Source organism: Lolium rigidum, chromosome 4 (genome assembly GCF_022539505.1).
Source record: "Lolium rigidum isolate FL_2022 chromosome 4, APGP_CSIRO_Lrig_0.1, whole genome shotgun sequence".
In the NCBI taxonomy this organism is placed as follows: domain Eukaryota; kingdom Viridiplantae; phylum Streptophyta; class Magnoliopsida; order Poales; family Poaceae; genus Lolium; species Lolium rigidum.
This window is the reverse complement of record NC_061511.1, coordinates 179,901,673-179,919,837: the sequence shown is the minus strand read 5'-3', so window position 1 is coordinate 179,919,837 and position 18,165 is coordinate 179,901,673. Positions and strand designations below refer to the sequence as shown.

General features: G+C 45.4%; 2 protein-coding genes across 2 annotated transcripts; one reads left to right on the top strand and one right to left on the bottom strand.

Moving 5' to 3' along the window:
* The first annotated feature begins 2,007 nt into the window (after positions 1 to 2,007).
* On the top strand, positions 2,008 to 6,010 carry LOC124706470 (F-box protein SKP2A-like). The gene is made up of 5 exons (XM_047238135.1): positions 2,008 to 2,058; positions 3,045 to 3,336; positions 4,497 to 4,845; positions 4,921 to 5,062; positions 5,362 to 6,010. The coding sequence occupies exons 2-5, from the start codon at positions 3,077 to 3,079 to the stop codon at positions 5,742 to 5,744; spliced, it is 1,134 nt and encodes a 377-aa protein (XP_047094091.1). The 5' UTR covers positions 2,008 to 2,058; positions 3,045 to 3,076; the 3' UTR covers positions 5,745 to 6,010.
* Positions 6,011 to 6,562: 552 nt separating this feature from the next.
* Positions 6,563 to 11,457, bottom strand: LOC124646515 (proteasome subunit beta type-6-like). Its single transcript, XM_047186620.1, has 8 exons — positions 11,277 to 11,457; positions 9,993 to 10,069; positions 9,123 to 9,178; positions 8,732 to 8,804; positions 8,515 to 8,626; positions 7,845 to 7,918; positions 7,400 to 7,474; positions 6,563 to 6,827 (listed from the first exon to the last, which is right to left on the bottom strand). Exons 1-8 carry the CDS (start codon positions 11,407 to 11,409, stop codon positions 6,696 to 6,698), a joined length of 732 nt encoding a protein of 243 aa, XP_047042576.1. The 5' UTR covers positions 11,410 to 11,457; the 3' UTR covers positions 6,563 to 6,695.
* Positions 11,458 to 18,165: the final 6,708 nt, after the last annotated feature.

Genomic DNA, 18,165 nt, shown 5'->3' with positions numbered 1-18,165 from the left:
CCCAGCCGCGTGCCCCAAAGCCTCTTTTTGTCCGGCGCGGCCCGATACGGTGTACGACGCCCCGAGCCCATCCCCGCTACACATGGGACGCTCCGGGCACGCCGGACACAACAAAAAGCGAGGCGAGGAGTGGCGAGACCGGCGCATCAGCGACACATTGAAGTTTAACGTAACCGTCACCCACCTCGCGACGGAAGTTATTAGCGCGCAGCAACGGTGCAGTTCCCGTAGAGGCGCAGCGAAGCGTCTCGTCGCGCCTAGCTCTGCGTGCTGGCGTTAATGAGCGCCACCGCCTCCCTCCGGCCTATAAAAAGGGCCGCTCTTTCATCGTCCCTCACAAACAAACCCTAGCGCCTCTCTCCCCAACCCTAGCCGCCACCATCTCAAGAGTCGACGCCATGTCTGGTAGAGGCGGAGGCCAAGGTCGCGGCCATTGTCGTGCTCGTGGCCGCGGCAGAGCTTTACGCTCGTCGTCGCCTGCGACACCATCGTCTTCATCGTTGGACCTGCAGGAGGAGGAGCGACAAGTGTTGTTCGAGTTCGTCGTCGTCCTCAAGGGTGACCCACTCGGCATCCAGAGGCTGCCGGACAAGTTCGCCGACTTCGTCGCCGACGACGAGCCGGACTCGCTGCATCTGCGAGAGGCTGCCTGCGGCTGCTGCCGGTGGATTGTGGATATGATCTTCAACACGCGCAACAAGATGTATCTCCACACCGGCTGGGAGAAGTTCGCGCGCTACCACCACCTCGAAGCCGGCTTCGTGCTCACGTTCTCCTACCTTGGCGAGGCCAACATGAGCGTCAAGGTGTTCGACAAGACGCGCTGCCGTCAACACTACCACGGCGACAACACCGAGAAGGACGACGACTGACTGTTGTTTCTTCGCAGCGAAAATAGGCACAGAGGTTTCTGATTGTTCTTCCTCGAAAGAACCAACAGGTACCGTCACCAGCTGGATTTTCCAGTTTGGGTGACTGGGTGTGCCTGAGAGTGTTCTTTCTTGGCAGCGAACACACGAAATCTGCGATGCTAATACTAGTTAGGTTTCGTTATTTTGCTTTTATATTTGTGTCAACCACGGTTCAAACTATGTATATTTGTGGAAACCATGTTCAAACCGAACCAACTTTTAGGCTACTTTAAAAGTCGTGCGTAAAAGAACAGTGCTAGCAGACCCACCAAATGGACCGATTTATTCTTTGGGCGCGAAAAAAAAACACTTCGCGAAGACCTCGGCCTGAGGAAATCGTCCAGATGATGATGGACCAGGAAGACGTGGACGCTCGGGGCGCACGCACGGTGGAGGAGGAAACAGGCGTGGCCTATTCCGCTGCGGACGATTCCGCCGCCCCGCGTGGGAAGAAGCCACGGCCACGGGGGAGATGACGGGACGTCAAAAACAGGGACGCGCCGGCCGGGGCCGCCTCCCCCCAGCAGGGGCGGGCCTAGCTCAAGTCAAGGGTATTCAACTGAATACCCTTTATTTTGCCAAAAACTTATGTACGTATAGTATGTAATGTGTATATAAAGGAAAAATAATAGGAAAATAACATAAAATGACATTGTAAATCAAACAATCCACCCAAAATAAGGAGTACCATGTTCTCTCTCCCTATTCTGAGTGTCCTTCTATTCTTCTACTGGCACATTATATCTAAAAAAGCCACATCCCAGCCAAAATAAGGATTTAAGATGTCAAAGAAATAGCTTAATTTATTTGAATACCCACAGTTCAAATCCTGAGCCCGCCGCTGCCCCCCAGCCGCGCCTTTCCTGTCCAATCCGGCCGGACAACGCGCGCCGAGGCTAGCGGAGAAAAGATCTCCAACCCAATCCAAGGCGCCCCCTATCCGCGGTTCCCGCTGTCGGCGTCAAGGCGCCCGGCGTAATTAAACTCGGCCGGCCACCCCCTCTGACCCCGAAGCACCCACGCGCACGCGCAACACGCCAACTGCGTCAGCATCCAGGCTCCTTCTTCCTCCTCCCAAGGCCTTCGCCTCGGCTCGGTGCTCCGGAGGCCACAGGCGTCGCTGTTGCTGCTCGCGTGCTTGCGCTGGGTGAGTCGCACGATTCCCGTCCCTCCGCAGATTGTGGAATTGTTTGTTAGGTTTAATTTTGAGTGCTCCGGAAGATCGACCATTCGTCTCTCGCGGGCACGAAGCTAAAGCTTTTGTTTTTTTACGGGACACGAAGCTAAAGCTTGTGCTGCCACCGGGTCTGCTTGCATTTCTCAGAGGAACTTCTTTCCCCGATTTATTCCCACAGCCCCGGTTCTTCGCCTTTTGGCGGATTAGCGGCCTCGATTTTTGCGACCCTGTTTTCAGGATAGATTGGGCTCCGGAATTGGAGCTTGCACCGCTTTACCGAATTGCTTTGCCGATCAAAAGTCAGAGGAAATTTAGACTTTAATCCGTACAATGCTCCGCAGTGTTTCCCTCGCCTCCTTTCTATTGCTGTTTCTTGTGCCTGGCAAGAACCGAAGCCGCAAAGGTGCAAGCCGGTACGGTTTAGTATAAGTAGAGAGTCAATTCCTTGATGCCGGTACGGTACGAAGACGTTCTTTCCAGGTGCGACGAAAACAACATCAATCCATGGTAGCTCGCGTGCTCTGTGCGTGGTTGCGCGGTACAGTAACTTCTCCTCTGCAGCCCCATTCAGGCTCTTCTGCTCTTGTGTTCCGTTATTTTTCTTTTCCAGGATAGGCAGTCTCACATTCTCAGCTTTGTTATTGCTCATCTGGCAATTCGTTGCCGCTGTTTCAGTTGGACAATTTTGATCATCTCGGTGTGATTAAATAATTCTTGAAAAAAAAACATCAGTGGCTATTTTAATTTTGTAGTTTTGTTATGCTCGATTTCAATACTTTGTCCCGCAAAATAATCCTATACGATTTCCCTGATTGCTATCTTGTCTCTAACTGCAGCTGCTACCACCTATTTTTACTAGTTCTCATTTTCAAGAAGCGATGCGGTCGGAAAGTTGCCTATATTAGTCCATTTTTTTGTATACATTGCACTTTATTGAGGACTGCCTGTAATTGCAGGGGTAGATTGGTGCTTGAAGGAAGTACTGAAAATGGTTAGTGCAAGGTCACTAGACGGGGAGTTGGATTCGTGCTTCAGGAACCTCACGGTGTCTCGTGGCGGTGGAAGGGGGCAGGCTGAAACTGGTAGCGATATGCCTACGTTGTCAGGTTGGAAGGACCTTCCAATGGAGCTGCTCATGCGGATTATATCAGTTGTTGGAGACGATCGAATCGTCGTTGTGGCATCCGGTGTTTGCACTGGCTGGCGTGACGCGTTAGGATGGGGGGTCACTAATCTTTCCCTCTCATGGTGAGTAGCTTTGTATCCACCAGTCTAATTCTTCAGAGCAGAAGGTGTTTCTTTCAGTCTTGTGAGAAGGGATGAATTTTGCTCAACATTTACATTTACAAACATTACATTGTTGCATAGACCAGGTGTAATTGGTATCAAGTTGATATTAATATATTCACTTTATAAAAAAAGGCAAAGGGAGCCCTTGAACAAGAGAATTTCAGATATGATAATAGGTAGTTCTTACTAGATTGTTTTCTCTAGTTCACTGACAGGTTCTAAACCCAGCCTCCTAATAATAATATCGTTTTTAATAGACAAAGTTATCAATCACATGTGCTTAAACTTGTTCTGCACCCGCCATGCCTGGCGCTGAAGTCTTCATCTACCCATTTCATTATTCTATTTTCTGAAAACAACACATCATTTTACCAGGTATGTTGTGTGAGTCAAAAGCTGGTGCCTTTTGTAGTTGCTTTATGTTTATGGTAGTTATCATTTTCTACATGCATCACAATGTGAGAAACTTTCATCAACTGCCTTGATGCCTTGATTCTTCATCTTGACAGTGATATACTGCCCTTTATACTAACTACCTTGATTCTTGAAACTTTATAAATAGAATATGAAAAAACCTCTTCATAACTACTTTTTTTTAGTTTGTAATGATTATTCCAAAAACGAATCTAGGGATGAAACCACACTGGACTTAAAGCTTACCAGGCTGTGGATCTTCTGTGACTTATTTCAGTCAACATTTCCTGTATGCGAAATAGTTATATACTGGTTACTATAAAAAAACAAATTGAAGTGTCAAGCTAGCTGAATGAACATTTGTTGGTAATGTCACAAGGATTTCATATATCCCTGATGAGCACCAATGAATGTGACCTTCTTTTGTCACTTTTATTCCTAATTAGTTAATGCGTCATTTTGATATTTCCTGTAAAGAATTGCGTCATTTGCGTCCATATTTCAGTGTCTACTGGTTTTATTGATATATTGTTTCAAACATAGCATCTCTTCCAATGTTTCTCTTCTCAATTTCACCTCACATGCACACAACCAAGCCTTACCAGTGAATATAATTGATGTTTTCTTAACGGTCTTATAACTGGTGTTGATTATATGTACCTTTTAGGTTCTGTTGGTTGAATTTAAATTTGTGCCATCTGCAGGTGCCAGCAGAACATGAATAATTTAACAATATCATTTGCTCACAAGTTCACAAAGCTTCAGGTTCTCACTCTTCGCCAAATCAAACCTCAGCTTGAAGACAGTGCAGTAGAGGCTGTTGCCAACTACTGTTACGATCTACGTGAGTTAGACCTCAGCAGAAGTTTCAGGCTTAGTGACCGCTCACTGTATGCACTGGCCAACGGATGTCCTCGGCTTACAAAACTAAACATCAGTGGATGTTCCAGTTTCAGTGACAGTGCCTTAATCTACCTTAGTTGCCACTGCAAAAACCTGAAGTGCTTGAATCTCTGTGGATGTGTGAAGGCAGCCACTGATGAATCTTTGCAGGTATTTCACTTAACCCAACATTTGCTTGGCATGTTTTCATGAACTTATGTTTAATCTCTAAAACTGTTAATGCAGGCCATAGCCCGTAACTGCGCGCACATGCAATCTTTAAACCTAGGTTGGTGTGACAATGTCACAGATGAGGGGGTTACCAGTTTGGCATCAGGTTGCCCTGATCTGAGGGCCCTAGATTTGTGTGGTTGTGTTCTTATAACAGGTAATTGCCACATATGTTCATGACTAACTCTTTGGATTACTATTGCTCTTCATTGATTGATGAGAAATGTTGTATTTAAGGACATGAAAATAGCATTATGAAGCACTTGGTTGCTGTATTGCAAAAGAATTTGGGATGCTTTGAACTAACCTTTAACAATTGCTTATCAAAAAGCCACATTTAAAATACCAATAGGAGCCAAGATTGTGAAGTTTTGTGTTGCTACTTCAGAATTTAGACAAGTGTGTCCTGAGCATCTTAAACACTAATTCTAATTTCTACCCAATCTTTCACTGCAGACGAGAGTGTTATTGCTCTTGCAAGTGGGTGCCCTCACCTTCGATCCTTGGGCATGTACTACTGCCAGAACATCACCGACCGTGCCATGTACTCCCTCGCAAACAGCTGTGTGAAGAGCAAACGAGGGAGGTGGGGTGCAGTGAGGAGCAGCAGCTCAAAGGACATCGACGGGCTGGCAAACCTCAATATCAGCCAATGCACAGCATTGACACCTCCAGCTGTTCAGGCGGTCTGCGACTCCTTCCCGTCACTCCACACCTGTCCTGAGAGGCACTCCCTCATCATCAGCGGCTGCCTCAGCCTGACATCTGTTCACTGTGCCTGTGGCCTCCAGCGGCACCGTGCTGAAGGCACCCTGCAGCCCACGAGCCATGCGTACTGAGCATTTTCGTGGTCTTGTTTCTGGTAAACACCATCTGCCTTGTGGGGGGAGTTCGGTCCTGACCTAGAGGAAGACATGTACATAAACTCGGAACTTGGTAATGTAATGTATTAGGACTGTTGTATTAGAGGGCTCTGTGTGTGATTAGTCGACCATTGAGTGGTTGGCTGGAGGGTTTCATGCTCTCCCATGTTCTGAAAACTGCCAAGAAATGTTATGTTATGGAGTATTGGATTTCTCTGAAGAAGCTTGTGTATTTATTTTCATGGCCTTCTCCTTCTGCGTACATACCTTCATGTGCATTGACCATTGGTTCGTTCTGTGCATCAGTAGTTTGCAGCTTGTGGTATAATAATATAGACAGATTCTGGCTGCAGTGCTAGTGGAAGTCTTTGAAGCATTTCAGGGGGATGAGGTTACCTGAGGCTTTGTCGCCATTCATGTTTTCAGTTCTTATGTAGGTTGTTTTGGTTTAACATGACTGAATCCAACGTATCTCAACAGAATTCCCAATCTGTGATCTTGAAATAGAGTTTGATGAAGATGAGATGAGAATAAAACCGATTTTATTTTATCTGACGATGGTGATGATGTCTTTGCTTGATTTGCCAGGAAGTGCAATAAACCTCCAGGAGCTTAAGCATTTTTAGCTTAAGCATTTTTTATTTGACGATGACGACGAGGTCTTGCTTGATTCGCCAGGAAGCATTAGCAACGACTGGACAGGTCATACGAAGAATAACAGTGAGTGTCTTGGTTCCGAACTCACCAAAAGAGTCATCACCAGAATCAAGCCTCAGTTGTGTTGACAATAGTAATGGAGAAGCATGGAGCCCAAAACAGCTACCCTTTGATTGAGCAGTAGATGAACATAATTCAGCAGAATCTAGTTCAAATCTAGAACAAGCCAGGTACAGTACGAAGATGACAAAGAAAGTCTGCGCTGCAAGTTCACTGGACCATCGCGTCAGGGTTCCCGGCGGCAAGAATATCAAGCAGAGAGTTCTGGGGCTCCAGCTCTTCATGCCACAGTGGCAGTTTGTTACCAGGGTGAAAGCTCCTCTTAACACCCTCCGCGTTTATCTGTGATGATCACAAATCAGTATATTATTACTCTCGAAAAAAAAGATCAGAAATCAGTATATCTAAGTAGGCACAAATCTTCTGGGAAACAGACAACAAACTTCTTACGCAACAAGTAGAAGATGGAAACTAAAATTTTATAAAGGACACAACATTTAAGTTGACAGTCTGCCTTACAGCCACGCATTATACACAGTTTTGCAACCAACCATGACTTTTTTTTTGCAAAAAAAGAGCTATTCAAGGTAATTATAATTATCTACCCTAGCGTATTTCAGCACATGAACCAATTGAGAATAGTTCTGAAAATCAAGGGCCAACAGGAGCATAGCTATAAAATATTTCCCACAGAAGATGACAAATTTGGTCTTAAATTTTAACTGATCTTATTTTATAAACCATCAGAAGATACTGTCAGATACTGGTTTCAAGGTTTGACTGCTGGTTACAAATCAGCCAGGTTTTATCATCTATATATTGGAAAAAAGTCTAAGTTAATCCAAGTTCCTCTGATACTATGTACTTCTGAACAAAGGGACAAAGCAAGAAATTTGCATGAGAAGAGGGCATACAGTAACGGTGCGAACAACCCCTCCACTAGCACCATCACGGGCAATAGCAAGGGAAACCACCTTCACCACAAACTTCTGTCAAGATCAGGAGAAGAAAAACCATGTTAGGAGCTACATCACAAGGATACAAATCATTGACTGAGAAATGATGTTTCTGCTCTACAATTCTGGAGTTTGCCATCAATATGACAATCACTTTACTCGATGTCAATGATGAACAAAACTGACGCAAAATCCATGAAGAAGCTTTATTCCACTTTTAAGGAAATATAAGAGCGAGATTTCATAGCCTAACTCCCATAACCAAAGAAAAACAACCAAACAAGGAAACATCTATGTGAACAAAATAGTTAAAACTCATACAACAAACTATGTTCTGTTACACCATTTTCAGCACAAAAGATCTATTGATATCTAGTTTCCAAGGAGAAACTGACTGATGTACCTCAGCTTCTTCCTGGGTCATCCCATCTCTCCATTCATGATCCATCAATCCATACAGGTAACTGGAACCAGATCCTGAAAATGTAAAAAATGACATAGGAGTATGAGAACCTGCACCTTGTATAGCATACACTAAAGCTACATTAGCAAAATTGTATTCTCAATGTTTCTCAGCACAGCCACGTTGCACTCAACAAGGATAAGGAATATGATTAACAGCCCACTATAATGTGATACAACTAGTGTTAAATTAAGCACACACTAAAGCGCACCTAAGCGCTGAGCGGAGGCAACATGCCTAGCGCTTAATTGCGCTTAAGTGTGCGCTTAGCGCTTTAATCCTTCAGAAAAGAGAAAAGCGGAGACAAAGCGCTAAGCGCACATATGATTAACATCCCACTATAATGTGATACAGCTAGCGTTAAATTAAGCACTCCTAAGCACACACTTAAGCGCTTCGCCTAGCGCTTACGTGTGCGCTTAGCGCTTTAATCCTTCAGAAAAGAGAAAAGCGGAGGCAATGCGCTCGCTGCGGTTAGTGCTTAATAGAACTTTCATACAACCCACAGGTAACTGAGTACTACCTAGAGTGCACAAGGTTTGTTGGAAGAGAGTAATACAAGCTACTCAAGGATCTATGCTCAAACATAGGGAAGGAATGATGCATTTACCTCCAATTGCAAATGGTTGCCTAAGAATCGTTCCACCAAGAGGGACTGAGTAGATTTGGCCTCCCTCATATTTATCCCATCCACCAACTATCATTCCAGCTTGCAACATGCTCTACATTGATAACAAGTATCAGAATGAGATGCAAAGCATTCAAGAAGGTGAAAGGAAATTAAGCACCATCAATATTCTTGTGTTCTCAAATGCCCAAGGACATACCTTGTTCTGATAGGCTAGCAACCTAACCAAGTTGGACGCAACTTTCACGGTAGCTGGCTGCCCAGACTGAATACTGTACATTAAGGACAAATAACATCAGCTATCTTGCAGATAAAATACTCAATTGACTCAGTGGCGGAGCCTGAACAGCAACCCTCTGTTGTCAGCTTGATGTTGTGTAGTCAAATACATCTATTTGTATAAATTTTTAGTAATTTTTACACACTTTTAGCTTGTTTTGTCAAAAAAAAAGTGTAGTCATTTGACCACACAGCTTAGCTGTGGCTCCGCCACTGAATTGACTGTAAACTTATATTGACATATGAGATCTAGGTTCTATTTTAACTCATTCAATGCAGTCCTGCTTTACAGTGTTTTGCATAGTACTTACGTGTGTTGGTGGAGAAAATAACGCACATAATCCGAAATAACTTGTGTATCAGCAGCCTGCATGAAAAGGATAAATATGTTATATGTGAGACAGAAAACTTTTGAACAGAAAACAGGATTTCTGGCTACCAAGAAGAAAGCAGAAAAAAAACTTTAATGATGTAGTCATTTAAAACGGGGAGTTCCACTATTCCAGAAGAGAAGAAATGATAAGACAATGACAAAATGATGACATGCAAAACCATAACCCAAGATCTTGTCTTACTAGCTAGTGTTTTTATTTTGTTTTTACTAATATAAGACCATAAATTAAACAAGCGCTACTGTTAGATTTAGGGAACAATAATGAAGAATGAAAGTTATACTCTCTCCATCCCATGAAACTTGTCTTAATTTTGTCCAAATCTGTGTGTATCTAGACACTATTTAGTGTGGTGATACACCAAAATTTAGACAAAGTTAAGAAATGTTTCATGGGACGGAGGGATAGGTACTAATTATGAAATCTAACAACACAACAGTGTCTACTCAAATCTCAAAATCACAAAAACATGTTATGTTAGAATCTGAAATAACTTGTGTATCAACAACCTTCAAGATAGTGAGAAACAAGTTATGTATATGAGAGAAAGAGAACTGCTGAACACACAATGAGGTTTCTGACAAGCAAGAAAGCAGAAAATCAACAATAATTATGAGGTCATATAACACGGGGAGTTCCACTCTTCCATAAGACAAATGAAAGTTACATACTTACATCAGCTATGAAATTGGCTAACTCAACAGTGTCTACTTAAATCTCAAAAACACAATAACACACAGAGAACAGCATGAGAAGTGTCCAATCTTCAACACAGTTATAAGCACTTACAGATCCAGAGCGGCAGACATAGACATTATCAGTCAGCTGACTAATCTTGTCTGAAGCACGGTTCGCCACATACATTCCTGTGAATTAAGACAAGGCAACGACAGATTTTAAGCCAAGCAAATAAAACTAACAAACCAATGCCGGTTTCATGTGTTCGGACATAAGCAGCAAGACTTTGCAACACTAAGGAAATTGCACAGCAGTAAACACCTTAGGGTGGCATGTTGCCCAGTAGCTCAGTAAAAAGTACTAAGCTGGCATTTATTCAAGGTTCCAGATTTGACAAACAAAGGAAGCACATATTTCTAATCCTTCACCGCCCTGGTGATAAGTATCATAACAAACCCTGTGTCCGGTTGGCTCTAATTCTATGGCAAGGCAGTCCATAATATCATATATGTAAGAGCACTTCGAGCTCTTGAATTAAACATACATGGTGTTACAATCATTTACACTGATGGAGTCCATATTGAGCACGTCTTCTAAGTATCACCATGTACATTTTTTAAGAACATATTGGCATGGTTAGAGGAAGAAAATATGAGTACGTACATTTCAAAGAAAGAGAGCCAATATGGGCAACAACGATCAATTTTAGTATTGCCCACAAACGTGCTTGGGGTGGACACTATCGTTGAAAAAAATATTATGCGTAAAAATGTCCAGCTTCCTTCCAGAACCTATACTATTCGTCGACTGCAAACACAGACAATTTCCCTGATGTCGCAACTAACATAGCGCAAAACACCGAATTACGAAAGATATAGCAACCGCAGCAGGTTTATCCCTAGGTTTCACCAAGTGGTGGAGCTGGTATAGAACCATTGGGTTCAGATGAATCCAACATCAATCCTTTGTTCAGATCAATCCAATAAAACTATTTTTCCAAATATAACACTAAAAATAAAGCAATGATAATGTGGATATATGGATTGCAAATTAGTTGACTATTCTTTGTTCTACGACACAATGCTCTTTGGTAGTGACACGAGTAGATGACGCTATTTGCTAGACCTTTCATGGGGATTCCTTGGGAATTTCAATTTGCAATCGAAAGAAATGATACTAGCATGTACGTAATATTCTATAGCGTCTGCAACGATTTGCCAGGACAAAGTGCAGGCGGCGCGGCGAAGCGCGAATCTTCGCCCCTGATTTCCCCACGATCTACGAGCGAAATCAGACACGAGAGGCACCATCTCCGGCCCAAACCTAACAACGCCGAAGGGAAAACCGCCGGGGCCAGGCGCGCGCACGGACGGATCGGAGGCAGGGGGAGCATACCGGTGCTGGTCCTGGAGTCGGCGGCGAGGACGACGCCGCCGTTGTAGCAGACGCCGACGATGGTGGTGCCCATCCGGTGCTCCCCGGAGGTGGGCGCGTCGGAGGAGGAGCCCATGAGCGAGGAGGCGTCCATGGCGGCCGGGCGGAGATCGGCGGGCTCAAACGCTAGCGGCTTCCGCGGCGGCGGCGACGGCGACGGAGACCTCAAGCGCGACGAGGTGGGCGGTGTGTGGAGTTTGCTGTTGCTGGAGCCTGGCCTCCCTCGCAAGAAAGAAAGAAAGAAAGAGGGGAGAGGAGGCGTGTCCGGGTCGGTCGGGAGCTCCTATCGACCGCCCGCTCCGTGCGATACGGCAGCGCCGCACGCACGACAGTCAGGATGGGCTCGGCCCATTTATCGCTGAGAAACCTTTTGTTTTTACAATCAATCTATGCTATTACTTTCTTCGTCCAAAACAACAACAAAAAGATGTCGGGAATTTGTCTAAAGTTGAATGACCGCGATATCATGTTTTGGACAGAGGTAGTATTATACCGAAGTTGGCCGTTATTGGAAACATCATGTTGGTCCAACAAATCCCAACATCTAACAACGTCCGATCGTTTTGCATCGTCCAACCCAGCCTCCGTCCAACAAAAGAAAGTTGCACACAATCCCTGCCTGCCTTCCAGGTTAACAAACAGATCTGAAGTAAACTGAGATGTGACTCTCAGACCTTTTACGTCCATTGAATGCTTGCCCTCCTTCCTAAACTCTAGAAACTAACCTTGCCTAAAAAATCGTCAACAATTAATCGAGCCGTCGTTGGTCCTTCGATTTACGAGTATAAAATTACAGCGCCTCGCTCGTGGGAAGTAGATGAAAATGATTTCTCACACCGGCATGATTCCATATTCTTCCCCAGCTCAATTGCTTCTCTTGGTGTTTCCCATCTCTTATGTGAACAATCTGAACCGAGGCTGGTATCGCGGGAGGCAACCGTGAGGAAGAGAAGGTCCCTGCCGCTACTAGTCGTGCTCGGAGATAAAAGTCCGCCACCACCATTTGCTAGGAGGGGCTTTGCCCGCTGGCTTCCCTGCAGCCGCGGCGGGGAGGAGGGGTGGGGGGTGGGGGCGGCTAGAATTTCGCCTGAGCCGCTCCACTATGAGCGACGTGAGAGAGATTATAATTGGAGGATATGGAGGGACCCCTGGATCCCGAGACCCTATTCCTATAGATTGGTGTCGACCAAGAGGAGGTGTAGATTGAGGTTTGTCTCTGAGCTTATTGACCAGGTTGGCTCTTGGCGGGTGGATTTGCTCAATGAGTATTTCATACCGATGGATATAGTGGAGATTTTGAAACTGAAGCCATCACCAAGATTGTTGGATGATCAGCTCGCTTGGGCTCCTGAAAAGGATGGCCTATTTACAGTAAAGAGTGCCTATCGATTTGCTATGGATGAGTCTTGGCGGACATCAAATGAGTCTACAAGTATATCACCTGATGGATCGAGAAAAATATGGGATCTCATATGGAAGAGTAACGTTCCTCCTAAGGTTCAGAATTTTGCTTGGCGTCTTGCGACGAATTCACTCCCCACTTGGCAAAATAAGTGTCGTCGAACTTTGGAGGTTACTGATCAATGCCCGGTGTGTGGAGTTGAGGCCGAAGACAATTTTCACCCGTTTGTTCGATGCACTTTGGCGGTTCAGCTATGGTCTTATATGATGGAAGTCTGGCATCTACCTCCTGGTGATTCTATTGAAAATAATGGGGTAGAATGGCTCTTGACTCTGTTGTGGGATAAATCAAGCACTGTGAGAAGTATGATTCTCATGACATTTTGGCGGATTTGGCACGTCCGCAATGAGATCATCCATGATAAACCACCACCGGCGTTGGAAGCCTCACGCCGTTTTCTTGTGAGTTACCTGGAATCCATAGTTAACATCAAGTGTCATCCTACTGAAGATATTCTAAAGGGCAAGTTCATTTTCGATCAAGAAGAACAACGTATCCATGAACACAAGGATCCGACTGCCAAGCTACCTATGCTCTGGGCGCCGCCGCGGGCTGGATGGTGTAAGCTTAATACCGATGGGTCCTTTGACAATAAGGGGGATGCAGGAGCTGGCATGGTTGTTCGTGATCATGATGGTAACATCATTCTCTCAGCATGTCGGAAGCTACAGTCATGTAGGGATCCTTTGGGTGCTGAACTACATGCGATCATGGAGGGTTTATCCCTAGCCATACATTGGTGTAACTTGCCAATCCTAGTGGAAACTGATTGTCCTGAGTCGGTGAAGATGCTGAAATCTGAAGGTGTGGATCGATCTGTCCATGCACCAATGGTAGAAGAGATTAAGTCTCTGCTGAGAGTCCGTCAGACTTGTATTACTCATGTTAATCGTAGTCAGAATAGCAGTAGTCATTTTATGGCCAATTACGCTAGAACTCATGCTAGTACGGCTGTTTGGCAATGCTCTGGCCCAGATGGTTTAGCAAATATTTGCTACCAAGATTGTAACCCCTGATTTGAGTAATGCAAGTTATGTTTCGCAAAAAAAAAAAACATCGAAACACATGCTTCTAGCAATTCAATAACACATGACACATGACAAGGTTTTTTTTTTTGTAAAAATATGTATTTATTTCTGCACACATAGAGAACCATACAATTACACAGCTAACAACTAAAATAACCCGTCTATCTCGCTAGAAAAGATTACAAAAGGTAGAAACTAACCAAACGAATTACTAATTTTCTCGATTATTAATCAGTGTGACATGCCTTGTCATGCTTCTGTTTTTCCTTCTTCCTGCACGCGAAGTAGTATCCCGTAAGATTGGCAACGGAAAACACCTCCTTTGCACCGAGCAATAGGCACGCGACGCCCGCGTCCATCTGCTGTGGCAACCCCGCCATGGCGACGAGGGCGCACACTCCCATGAACGCCAAGTTAATCACAATTTCCCCAACCCGGTAAAGCAGGAACTCTTCGTACTTGCCCCTAATGAGCCGGCATGCCTGCCCTAGGGCGCTCTCGCCGGCCGGCTCCTCTGCCACAGACACAATGACGGCGACCTCGGAAACGAAATCCACCAGAAAGATTACCAGCATCGCGGGGTAGATGAATTCTGCCTTGGCAAGCACACCCTGACCAAGTTTACCCAAGAGAAAGCCCAGCGCCACACTCAAGGCCCAGTTGGAGCAGATGATCTTGGCAGGTCGCGCGAGGTTGCTTTTCACCGTGCCAAGGAAGGAGAGGAGAGTGTAGTGCTGCCTCTCTTTTTCTGTTTGTTCTTCTTCCTCCTCCTCCTTCTCCTCCATCTCTTCTTCCTCTTCCTCATCCTCGTCCTCTTCTTCATTGTCATGCTCCTGCTCTAGTTCCTCCTCCCACTCCTGGCCAGACTCGTAGCTTGCTGCCGCAACAGCAGCGGATATTGTGGCGACGTAGGTCACCAACCTGACGACCATGCCAGCGACTAGGTACGCCACCGGGAGCAGCTGATGGTCGTCACTCTCCAGCCAGGTCGCCATGAAGTCGTAAATGGTCATGTCGAGCAGGCTGGGATAGAGACCTGCCGTGGCAACGACATCGTCCGGGGCGACAGCGAGGCACTTGAAGAGGTAGAACGCCGCGGAGAGGACGGCGGGCAGCGCCATGAGGTCCAGGAACAAGCGGCGGTGCCTGCGCACCGGGAGGAAGATGTTGTTACTGACGGAGAACACCAGGGTGTCCCCTATGGACTCCACAAGTTTGTGCGCGCGAATCATAGCTAGAATCACCATCGAACCAGAGATGTACGATGTGAGGCGATTTTCTCTGCTTTGCTGGTCACCGCGCGCGACGCACAGACAAGACAGGCGCGCGGCCGGTTGCGTAATTATACACAGCTAGCGTGCAGGAAGTCGAATAGCTACCACGTTCGGTCTTCATGGCTGATCCGGAACCGGAGTCCGACTCGCGCTCTCTGCTAGTGCCGACTGCTACGATCAGTTTTGACTTTTGATTGGGTTTCCAAGAATACACGGTTTGCTCAAGGAAACTGCTGGGCGTCCCCCGGGGATCTGATTCCCAAGCTCCCGGGTCCCCAGCCGTTGGATCAACCATTTTGACGGTTAGATTTGCATGTAGCAAAAAAACATCTTCGGCAGCAAAAAATCACCCCCGGCAGCAAATGACTGAAGCAAAAAACGGTTCGTTCAGAAAAGAAAATAAAAAGGCTGGGCTCGCCGGAGACCTCAGCCGGAGACCATGTAGCAAACATATTACGCAGATGTAGCAAAACCGTAAATAAATTGTAGCAATTTTTTATATTCATATGCTGCAAATCCTCTAAGACATCAACGGAGACATCGCCCGCAGCCGACAACAACCTCCGTCCAAGGTTGCAGCAACTCCGTCCGTCCAGGACAGCAACGCCACAAGCTGCTAGTAGCAACGCCCTATGCCTATGATAGCAAAAATCCACCCTCCGCCGGTAGCAATGCCGGACACCTAAAATAGCAAACCGACCTACGCAGGTAGCAACGCCGCAGGCGTAAGGCAGCAAAACTCCTAACGAAGCAGAGGAGCGCGAGATGGAGGCGGCGCTGGTAGCATCGGCGGCGACCGCTTGTAGCATCGACGCCCTCGGCTGATAGCACCAGTGACAACCACTAGTAGCATCCCAAAATTGGGCTACACAGCAGCGTCGTCGACCAGGATGTGGTTGACGAAAAGATGTGGAAGAGATAGGAATGAGGGAGAACATGGGTGGTCCCGGTTTGATTGCTTCCTTGTGCCAGGCTGCCAGCAACGTGGGATGGTGGGCGCACGATTGTAAAAAATCAACGACGCGCGATCAGGAGGTTGCGGAGCGTGGATCCCCGGGGGAAAGCAATCATTTTCCTTTGCTCAAACGGCAAGTACGTAGTACGGAGTAGTTCTTATTTTTGCAAATTATAACAGCTCTTCTATTTCAACTTTTTTTTTTTGAAGAAAAAAATGACGAGTTGGCTCCATTGCAAACTACACGATAGAAGTTATTCAGTGAAAATGTATTTGCTCAAGTGCCTCTCCTATGTCAACGATGAAGCTTAAATTTATAAAGAACCACACAAACAACATAGCTAGAATTTATAGACAACGAAAAACAAATCGCTACAAAATGTTAGCCGAAACTTACAAACTGTTTACACGATCTCAACCTAAATTTCACGAGCAATCGGGACATATCAGCTCCAAAAATCTAAATCACACGCCTATCACACTCATCTATGAAAGAAATTAGAATAAAAGAGGGAGAGCTCGACCTGTTGTTGAAGACTTTAAGTGGATGTCGACGGACGAAACTAAGGACGGTACATCGCTCGGACGATGCGTGACCGGCAACCACCAAGACGGCCGTGTGCCTGATCACCCGAAGGTGACCGTGCTTGGCCAGCAAATTCCCGCCGATTGGGCGGCCTCAACGAAATCTCGAGAGGATTGGGGAATAGAATGAACGAATTGGAAATTTACACTGCACAGGATCATATGAAAGTGACGAGGAAGAAGTCGAGCCGTCCATACAATTCTGCGTCGGGGTACGACCTGGATTTTTTAAAGTGAATTCGGATGTAGAATTTTCTCCCGGTCATTTTGATATATTGTGCGTTTTTTTCGAGTTCGTATGCAACAACAAATGCATTTTGATGATTTTGCAATGCAATTTTGCAAAAAAAAAAGTCAAAATCCATGTTTGTTATTTTTCAGTGGTACTAGATAACATAATACATGGGCACCTCGAAGGATTATATTTTTTAAAATTTCTATCTATTTTTTATATTTTATAGAGGTAAAAAAGGCGATCCAAGGGGGTGGAGTTGCATGGAGAAGAAAAAGCTTCTTTCTGTGGCGCATGGGTCAGGTGCGTCAACGAAAGGCCACATTCACCCAGGGCTGGTGCGCCATGAATGTCTTATTTCTGTGGCGCACGTGGTCCTGTGAGCCACAGAAATAATGAAACCAATGATTGGGGTTGGCCGGGTGTGGGCCCCACCATATTTCTGCATGCGTGTCAAGTACGCCATAAAAATAAGCTATTTTTGTGGCGCACCTTCTCTGGTGCGCCATCGAAATAGTTTCTGGCGCACGCAAATCCGGTGCGCGACAGGAATAGAATCCCATCTATAGCTAGTTTTCTACTAGTTTCAACTGTGGCGGCTCCAAGGTTTTGGACGGAAGGTATTCATTAAAAAAAAACTCAATGCATCACATGACAACTGATAACGAAATTGTAGATATCAGCTGCACAAAACAGTACGACAATAATAATTTTTCAATCAAATATCAATACTCCCTCCGGAACAATTTAGTAGACGCGCACCGTGTCAAGGGTTTATACTTGATAGCAGTTAATGTAGTTCATACATACGTTTGACATCATTGCACCAATTTACTTTACTGAAAAGAGCTTTCTACACCCAGTTCCTGCTGGTCATACAGAAATGCTACTGAAGTTGTGCGACTGAAGCTGCCCTATGACCATCTGAGTCCGAAATAAACATGAGAGCAATAGCATAATCAATATAAGCAGCAAAAATTGCTATGAACCTAATTACCTACATATATATGTCTCCTTTTTTACGCCTGCCAACTCTGCCTTTGGATGGAAAAATACTACTCTTAAACTCAACTAGTATTGATCAAACTGTATCGTTGGATCTGTTGATTAGACGGTTAATATTGTTCCGTCCCTACCGTAAAAAGCCTCTCCAACACAGGTTATCGTGTTCGAAGAATTAGAGCCAGGATCGATACGGATCCTTATATCATGTCCATGTCCAGTCCTTCTCGGTCACTTGCTCGATCGCAAGGCGCAGAGACGCCATCGGATTTTGTACTGTTTCAAGTTCGCATGCAATCTTATTTTTAGATG

Coding starts and splice junctions, on each gene's coding strand:
- LOC124706470 (XM_047238135.1), top strand. CDS start 3,077: ATGGTTAGTGCAAGGTCACTAGACGGGGAGTTGGATTCGTGCTTCAGG. Junction 3,337..4,496: donor ACTAATCTTTCCCTCTCATG/GTGAGTAGCTTT, acceptor TGCCATCTGCAG/GTGCCAGCAGAACATGAATA. Junction 5,063..5,361: donor TGGTTGTGTTCTTATAACAG/GTAATTGCCACA, acceptor CTTTCACTGCAG/ACGAGAGTGTTATTGCTCTT.
- LOC124646515 (XM_047186620.1), bottom strand. CDS start 11,409: ATGGACGCCTCCTCGCTCATGGGCTCCTCCTCCGACGCGCCCACCTCC. Junction 9,179..9,992: donor ATGTCTGCCGCTCTGGATCT/GTAAGTGCTTAT, acceptor CTTTTCATGCAG/GCTGCTGATACACAAGTTAT. Junction 8,805..9,122: donor TATTTTCTCCACCAACACAC/GTAAGTACTATG, acceptor CTTAATGTACAG/TATTCAGTCTGGGCAGCCAG.